At 40.0% G+C, this 9,890-nt stretch overlaps 1 protein-coding gene across 2 annotated transcripts in view; it reads right to left on the bottom strand.

Moving 5' to 3' along the window:
- ADAMTS12 (ADAM metallopeptidase with thrombospondin type 1 motif 12) overlaps positions 1–9,890 on the bottom strand; it is a 433,405-nt gene that overhangs the window by 29,351 nt on the left and 394,164 nt on the right. For both annotated transcript variants that reach the window (XM_055086520.1, XM_055086519.1), the window contains one exon: positions 6,863–7,006. In XM_055086520.1, coding sequence (XP_054942495.1) covers positions 6,863–7,006 — 144 coding nt within the window. The remainder of the gene's footprint in view (positions 1–6,862; positions 7,007–9,890) is intronic.

Below are 9,890 nucleotides of genomic sequence, written 5' to 3' on the forward strand. Positions count from 1 at the left end.
GGCATGTGGGATCTTCCTGGACCGGGGCACGAACCCGTGTCCCCTGCATCGGCAGGCGGACTCTCAACCATTGCGCCACCAGGGAAGCCCTATCTATGTATATTTAAGATGAGGCACCAATGAGCTGACTGGATGTTCCACAGGTGGCAGTTGTTGAGACATGGCTTTATATAAGGTGAGCAGGAAGAGGTTTCTTATGTAGTTTTTTTTCTCTTGAGGCTAAGCTGGTCCCCTGCCTTTGTGGAGCTCAGTCGGAGAGGGGGATATCACACTATTTACTGTGTGTATTTTCATCACTTAATCACTGGTGAGACAATGAATCCTTTTGCCCTGATCAACTATGCCTGATTCCAAGGTATCAGAGAGAAGACCTCCAGGCTATGGTTGGGATGTAGGAAAATTTCTAAAGACCAACTGCTTCTCTTACAAACTTTCAACCAACTCCCATTTTCCCTTACCCTCACCTCTGCCTTCAGATGTACCTGGAAATCTCTGCTATAGACAGTTTTTAGCTTTCTCTGACATGCTACTAAGTCAATTGTAAGTTTGGGTATCTACTTTTTTTTTTAGAAAATAAAAACTATTTTTTCAGGTTTATAAGATAGTTCCCCTTACATATAACATTATGGTCAAGGACTCTACAGCCACAAATGCCCTCAGTCACATAAATATATCCAATCAATGCCTTTTCCTGCTAAATGAGGCATCTGATGTCCAGAGGGTCATGTTTTGAGTAGAAGTCGTCCTTAGTGGGATGGCTCCCATCAGTGCATTAGGAACTAGCCAAGTAACCTTGCTTGCTCAAGCTGTCTGACTCAGAGGAGAGGAACGGACAGATGGCCTGCTGATCAGAGGTGTGACAGAACTAGACTTTCTCTCGTGGTTTAAGATATTTCAAAATCTCAGAATTCAGATTTGGCTTCTACAGCATATTTGGGGAGTTCCAACTTTTGGATGAAAAAGGAAACCAACTTAGTGGTAAGAAACAGAAGACTGCTTAAGAGGGGTCCTAACTGCCCCCTTCCTGCAGGAGTGAGGAGAGGAAGGCCCCACGCTCACTGGTCCTTGGCTTAGACCATCGCTCTCCCAGGAAGAGGGAGAGCATGGCTCTGCCCCTCGACTCCTCTCCCCCATGGTTCAGTGGCACTGACACCCATTCAAGGTAGTGAACATCTAGAATTTCCATATGCTGCAGCTGGTGTTTGCCAATCAGATTCTGCTTGGAGCTTTAATGTGAACAAGTTTGTGTAAACTGCGAACAAGCCATGGCACAAGTCTCCTGGGACACTAGCTTTGCTCCCCCAACTTGGAGAGCAGAAGACAGGAATACCCCAAACCAAATAAAAGCCCAAATATGCATGTAAATCTGGAGCAGACATTCATCCTCCTGGACACTACCAGCTGCCCCAGGGTGATGCTAAGGCACAGTCAGTTTCACATTAGAAAGTAAAGCCACCTCTTAAACCCACGACACAGCTGGCTATCTACTTCTATCTTCCAAAAGTGTACTGACCCCATCCCTTTGCTGTTGTCTCCTGTCCTCTTCTCTGTCTTTGTGGGTTTGTGCCACTTTTAGCTTTTTTTTTTCTTCTTCTTCTGGCTGTTTAATGGAGTTTGGGGAACAGAGGCAAATGTATATATTCGATCCATCCATATGTCTTACTTGAACTCTGGTAACTTCTCCTTTTCGCTTAATAATAGGTAATGAGGTCAAGGACAATCCTAAAGGCTGGCTTGGTAGGTGGAGCCACCTCCAATGCCCCCTATTCTTTGATATGTACAACCGATGAATTAGTAGTCCATGGCTCTTCCAAGGAAACTTTAACTCATCTCCACCTCCAAGAGACTGTACTTCTACCTCCCTGTAAGGAAATTCTGTACTTCTGCTGTTGGAAATTTTTACATCTCAGAAATACAGGTCTACCTCATTCTTCAAAGGGCAGTACTATAATAAATTAATAAATTAACCAGTTCCTCCATCAATGGACATTTAGATTATTTTCAGGAATTGCTATTAAAACAAGATGGCAATGAACATTCTTTATAGTCACCTAGGATTACATCTGGTGGTATATCTGTGGGTTAAATTATTAAAGGTAGAATTACTGGGTCAGATAGTCTATGGATTTTAAGTTTCTCACTGATTTTAATACTTTCTATTCTAACTTCATACAGATGATTATAACCAAAGAAATGCACTGGAAATCTGGCTAAAGAACAACCACACAAAACTTCACAATTTACAACCTCAGTGTTACCTAACACTGACGTTACCTAAATGTCAAAATGAGGAGCAGGCTGCATTCTTACAGGAAAATGGGAATGTTTTTGATAATTTCCTCTTCTCATTGTGTACCCTGAGAGCTTATGTTTCACACATCATTACTCTTGTCATATTTACTGGGATATCATCATCATTCTTGCCAGAAAGAAAACTGCATTATCCACGTTTCCTTTACAATGAATGATAAGGTACTAGAGCCTCGGGGAGTTGACAGTGACACTTAAAAATGTTTATCTGTAGTTTTTAATCTATAGGATTTTGTGCCCCTGAATGGGCCCGAATTTATAGCATTTTCATGACAGTTCAAAGTATATCAAATTTTCTTTTCTGATGGTCACATCTGATTTGATTAGCGATGCTTATAATTGTTACACAGGGCTCCAGGGTATTTATGAAAAGCCTAATCCTGAAACACATCTTTATCTGTTGAGGACAATTTTTTCAGGTTGTGAAATCAAAGATGGATGAGGAAAATTGGTTTTAGAAATAACTGAACCTCCAATAAATAGGAAATAAAGTATATTTCCAAGGGAGATATTGTAAGATGCCTAAATATAAATTAAATTTTCTTCATATGAAAAATAATACAACTGTATGACATTGTTTTCTGTTGTTCACATGACCCATGGGGGTAGGGTGAAAACTGGTCCTGGACCTGGCAGACAGCTTAGTAGAATGTATAACCAGAAGCTTGCCCAGACACCAGAATCTCCTTTGGCAATTCATCATGAATCAGCATTAGATGCCAATGAATATAGGGCATTCATAGAAAATACTATGGGTTCTGTCTAAGGGAATGGTTGATGTTATTCTTCATTGTCTACTAGGCATTTTTTAAGCTATAAAATAGTAAAATATGTATTTTTTATTTGTTGCAGGCTAACTGATTAATGTACAATGTTCCTTTAGCAATAACGAGTCATCTTGTTCTTCCTGGATTTGAGTGGGAAGAGACCAATACAACCTTGAGTTGGATGCACCAGCAGGAGCCTTTTTTAAGAGTACATGCCACGGGACTTTCCTGGTGGTGCACTGGTTAAGAATCCACCTGCTAATGCAGGCGACAGGGGTTTGATCCCTGGTCCAGGAAGATCTCACATGCCGTGAAGCAACTAAGCCCGTGCACCACAACTACTGAGCCTGAGCTCTAGAGCCCGTGAGCCACAACTGCTGAGCCTGCGTGTCACAACTACTGAAGCCTGCGCACCAAGAGCCTGTGCTCCACAACAAGAGAAGCCACCACAATGAGAAGCCCACGCACCACAATGAAGAGTAGCCCACGCACCACAATGAAGAGTAGCCCCCGCTAGCCGCAACTAGAGAAAGCCCGCGCACAGCAACAAAGACCCAACTCAGCCAAAAAAATCCACCTCCAAGAGACTGTACTTCTACCTCCCTGTAAGGAAATTCTGTACTTCTGCTGTTGGAAATTTTTACATCTCAGAAATACAGGTCTACCTCATTCTTCAAAGGGCAGTACTATAATAAATTAATAAATTAACCAGTTCCTCCATCAATGGACATTTAGATTATTTTCAGGAATTGCTATTAAAACAAGATGGCAATGAACATTCTTTATAGTCACCTAGGATTACATCTGGTGGTATATCTGTGGGTTAAATTATTAAAGGTAGAATTACTGGGTCAGATAGTCTATGGATTTTAAGTTTCTCACTGATTTTAATACTTTCTATTCTAACTTCATACAGATGATTATAACCAAAGAAATGCACTGGAAATCTGGCTAAAGAACAACCACACAAAACTTCACAATTTACAACCTCAGTGTTACCTAACACTGACGTTACCTAAATGTCAAAATGAGGAGCAGGCTGCATTCTTACAGGAAAATGGGAATGTTTTTGATAATTTCCTCTTCTCAGTGTGTACCCTGAGAGCTTATGTTTCACACATCATTACTCTTGTCATATTTACTGGGATATCATCATCATTCTTGCCAGAAAGAAAACTGCATTATCCACGTTTCCTTTACAATGAATGATAAGGTACTAGAGCCTCGGGGAGTTGACAGTGACACTTAAAAATGTTTATCTGTAGTTTTTAATCTATAGGATTTTGTGCCCCTGAATGGGCCCGAATTTATAGCATTTTCATGACAGTTCAAAGTATATCAAATTTTCTTTTCTGATGGTCACATCTGATTTGATTAGCGATGCTTATAATTGTTACACAGGGCTCCAGGGTATTTATGAAAAGCCTAATCCTGAAACACATCTTTATCTGTTGAGGACAATTTTTTCAGGTTGTGAAATCAAAGATGGATGAGGAAAATTGGTTTTAGAAATAACTGAACCTCCAATAAATAGGAAATAAAGTATATTTCCAAGGGAGATATTGTAAGATGCCTAAATATAAATTAAATTTTCTTCATATGAAAAATAATACAACTGTATGACATTGTTTTCTGTTGTTCACATGACCCATGGGGGTAGGGTGAAAACTGGTCCTGGACCTGGCAGACAGCTTAGTAGAATGTATAACCAGAAGCTTGCCCAGACACCAGAATCTCCTTTGGCAATTCATCATGAATCAGCATTAGATGCCAATGAATATAGGGCATTCATAGAAAATACTATGGGTTCTGTCTAAGGGAATGGTTGATGTTATTCTTCATTGTCTACTAGGCATTTTTTAAGCTATAAAATAGTAAAATATGTATTTTTTATTTGTTGCAGGCTAACTGATTAATGTACAATGTTCCTTTAGCAATAACGAGTCATCTTGTTCTTCCTGGATTTGAGTGGGAAGAGACCAATACAACCTTGAGTTGGATGCACCAGCAGGAGCCTTTTTTAAGAGTACATGCCACGGGACTTTCCTGGTGGTGCACTGGTTAAGAATCCACCTGCTAATGCAGGCGACAGGGGTTTGATCCCTGGTCCAGGAAGATCTCACATGCCGTGAAGCAACTAAGCCCGTGCACCACAACTACTGAGCCTGAGCTCTAGAGCCCGTGAGCCACAACTGCTGAGCCTGCGTGTCACAACTACTGAAGCCTGCGCACCAAGAGCCTGTGCTCCACAACAAGAGAAGCCACCACAATGAGAAGCCCACGCACCACAATGAAGAGTAGCCCACGCACCACAATGAAGAGTAGCCCCCGCTAGCCGCAACTAGAGAAAGCCCGCGCACAGCAACAAAGACCCAACTCAGCCAAAAAAAAAAAAAAAGTACCTGCCAGAATTCAAATTGATCATGGCTATGCAGGTATAACTACACAACTATAACAATGACAATTGCTAAGAACATAGCAACCTAAAAATATCTTGGGACATTATGTTTGGTAAAATACTGCATTAGCCTCTGTTATAATGATAACCATCAAAATATACTTACACAAGAACAAGTTACTTTAAAAAACATTAATAGTTGAGGGGTTAGTGTATCAGATCCTCTTGGCTCACCGGTCTCCCAGCTGTTGGCCTTTGATGGGCCCCAGCTGAGGCAGCAACCAGCTTCATGGAAGCACAACTCATTGGCCTGCACCTCACACATGCCCTTGCTGTGTGCCTCTTACCCTGACAATGGATTTTCTTGTTGCCAATGAGATGTGAGACACAGTGGGACCTGCCCACACATAAATAACCCAGGACAATGGGGGATGCTACCCATCTAAGGGGAGACTTTTTGCACAATCCTGGGAGATAGGAGCCGGTAGATAATCTCCTCTCTTCCTGCCTCCGGACAAACTGCTCCAAGAGACAGTAGTTCAAACAGCTTTTAAAAGACCTTCTTTCGAGAGCAGGCAATAAGTTGCTCTTGACACCAAGCAGTGGTCAGTTAGGAAAAATGGTCAGCCTGGTAATGCACCACCTTATACTTGATTTTCCTCCTTCCCTGCCTCCTTCCTCTTTTCTATCACTCCTGCTTCCCTGACATTGTATTTCCTTATAAAGTATTAGATTTTGCCTCAGCTTTATTTTCTAGAGAACCTAGGATACAATAAGTCAGAGTGATGGAAGAATCTGTCTATGGAAGAATTTTTTTATTTTCAGTGTCACTGATAGTCTTATTTCTACAATAAACTTTGTAAGAATCATAAATCTTTCTCTCATTTACAATTTAACTATTTCATTGGTCCTTCCATCAAACATGCTGGCCATCTAGCAAACCGATAATCTGCAGGTTGACAAGAGACCTGAAATTCACTCAATCATGCTAAGCCTTAAGCTTCAGGGCACATGCAACTCCTATTTGCTCTGCAAAAAGCCAGAGGATCCAAGATGTTAGGACTCCAAATCACTTTTCCTTAGGCTTTGTGCCTTTGGGCTAGTTTTCGGTATTTGATCTTTTCTCTTTTGAAAGTATTTGATCTTTTTCTCTTCTGAACTCAGGACAGTTAACACTGACCACCATGTCAGCCATGGGTCAAGTTTTAGCAGACTTAGAGGTATTAGAGAGCAGAAAAGTAAAATACAGAACCGAAATATATAGAAACACACTTTAAATCAATGTACACATTGAACATTTACAGGGATTATATATGACTTTTAAAATCAAAAGGAAACAAATGCTATTTTTAAAAAATAAATGAAAGAGATTATAACTGACTCTTACCAGGTCCCAGTTCCCAGTGGCCCAGTGACAGCAAGGGTGCTCATTGCAGGGTGCAATGGATGTGGGCCTTTTCGTCCAGTCACACAGGCCTCCTGGACAAGTCACTCCTCTCTTCTGAATTCCGCCTCCACATGACCTGGAACACTGGTCCACAACAGGGACAAAGTCAGGTAAAAATCACATGGTGTCATTTTCAGAGATAAAGGGTAGGGACGTGTCTTTTTTCACTGTATCTTCAGTGCCTGACAGTGCACCTGGCAGATGTGAATATTCAGTAGAAGCTGAATAAATGTTTACTGTATTTAGAAAAAATACTTGACAGTTCATCTCTAGTTCCACACCCTGTATGTCAACCCATTTCCCCCTAATTATTTAGTAAGAGGGTTCTTTTTTCCTTTTTCAGTTTGGAAATTTAAAAATGAATGTTTCAAGTAAGTCTGGAACAAGCTTTTTTTTCCCTATGACATATTATTAAGTTACAAAGATATACATGTATGTAGTATAAAATATAACCTATCTTTAGAGCAGAAATTCCCATGATTACTGAACAAATATTCATGATTACTGAATATTTCAAGTGGGGATTAAAACATCACTTTGGTAATCACTGGTTCAGCATTACTTGAGATAAGGCCTAGCTTATTGCAGTACATCATGAAGTTGGTAGCAACAATTAGGCCCAGCTGTATTAACCCCAAATCTAGGTAGCTTCGTCTAATCACCAAAACATGTTCCTAGTGTCTGTCTGAATTCACAATCATGTGTATTTAGATGTTTTTCATCAAAGTATGCTAGAATAAAGAATTTAGATTGCCAAAACAGCTATTATTAATTTTTTAAAAAAGAACTCAAGAAAAGACAGAAAAACTCAATAGAATTATATTTTCTTTAAATGCTTTTACTATGATTTTTGCTGTGTACACTGTTATTAAGAATATGAGTATCTCTATTGGAATCTGGAACATTTGTGCCAGGTTCCTTACAATGACTACTCTGTCATTTCAAATGACAAATGTGAAACAAGCCCCAGGACTCAGCCCTTCCACCAGCAGGTGAGCTCCAGACCCGGACCCCACAGGGCCCACTGCCAACTGCACTGGAACCGTGCCCCACCCACCAGTGGGCCAACAATAGCTCCAAGATCCCCAGGCCATGCAGCTAGCCATGTTATGAGCTAGCCCTTCTCATCAGCATGCCAGCAGCCACCTGATGAGGCAGGGCCTAGGAATCAACCAGATCAGGAAAAACCCCACCTACCAGAGCTCCTATAATAGTTGGTCCCACCATAATAGAAGGGCCCATGCAGCCCACATAGGGGGCACCCCTAGAGCACACAGCTCTAGTGACCAGAGGTGAGTGTACTGCTGCCCCACTGGACATATCAAATATAAGGCCACTTCTGTAAGACTGAGAAATGTAACCAACCTACCTAATACATAGAAATAAACACAGAGAATTAGGCAAAATTAGGAGTCAGAGGAATATGTTCCAAATGAAGGAACAAAACAAAATCTCAGAAAAAGAACTAAATGAAGTGGAGGTAAGCAATCTACCTCATAAAGAGTTCAAGGTAAAGATCATAAAAATGCTCAACAAACTCAGGAGAAGAATAAATGAATAAGGTGAGAATTTCAACAAAGAGTTAGAAAATATAAAGAATGGCCAGACAGAGGTAAAGAATACAATAACTGAGATATAAAGTACATTAGAAAGAATCAACGTTAGATTAGATGTTACAGAGGAACATATCAGTGAACTGGAAGAGGAGTGGAAATCACCCAGGCTGAAGAGAAAAAAGAAAGAATTTTTTAAAATGAGGATAGTTTAAGAGACCTCTGAGAAATGCAAATCAAAACGACAATGAGTGATCACTTCGTTATTAAGTAGTATATTGTGTAGCCTCCACGTCAAAAAATACCTAGAAACAAATAACAATAGAGACACGACGACCCAAAATCTATGGGATGCAGCAAAAGCAGTTCTAACAGGGAAGTTTATAGCAATATAATACTACCTTAAGAAACAAGAAACATCTCAAATAAACAACCTAACGTTACACCTAAAGCAATTAGAGAAAGAAGAACAAAAACACCAAAGTTAGCAGAAGGAAAGAAATCATAAAGATCAGATCAGAAATAAATGAAAAAGAAATGAAGGAAACAATAGCAAAGATCAGTAAAACTAAAAGCTGGTTCTTTGAGAAGATAAATAAAATTGATAAACCATTAGCCAGACTCATCAAGAATAAAAGGGAGAAGACTCAAATCAATAGAATTAGAAATGAAAAAGGAGATGTAACAACTGACACTGCAGAAATACAAAAGATTATGAGAGATTACTACAAGCAACTGTATGCCAATAAAATGGACAACCTGGAAGAAATGGACAAATTCTTAGACATGCACAACCTGCTGAGACTGAACCTGGAAGAAATAGAAAATATGAAAAGATCAATCACAAGCACTGAAATTGAAACTGTGATTAAAAATCTTCCAAGAAACAAAAGCCCAGGACCAGATGCCTTCACAGGCGAATTCTATCAAACATTTAGAGAAGAGCTAACACCTATCCTTCTCAAACTCTTCCAAAAGATAGCAGAGGGAGGAACACTCCCAAACTCATTCTATGAGGCCACCATCACCCTGATACCAAAACCAGACAAAGACATCACAAAGAAAGAAAACTACAGACCAATATCACTGATGAACATGGATGCAAAAATCCTCAACAAAATACTAGCAAACAGAATCCAACAGCACATTAAAAGGATCATACACCATGATCAAGTGGGGTTTATCCCAGGAATGCAAGGATTCTTCAATATACGCAAATCAATCAACGTGATACACCATATCAACAAACTGAAGGAGAAAAACCATATGATCATCTCAATAGATGCAGAGAAAGCTTTTGACAAAATTCAACACCCATTTATGATAAAAACCCTGCAAAAAGTAGGCATAGAGGGAACTTTCCTCAACATAATAAAGGCCATATATGACAAACCCACAGCCAACATCATTCTCAA

Source organism: Physeter macrocephalus, chromosome 8, assembly GCF_002837175.3.
Source record: "Physeter macrocephalus isolate SW-GA chromosome 8, ASM283717v5, whole genome shotgun sequence".
NCBI lineage: Eukaryota > Metazoa > Chordata > Mammalia > Artiodactyla > Physeteridae > Physeter > Physeter macrocephalus.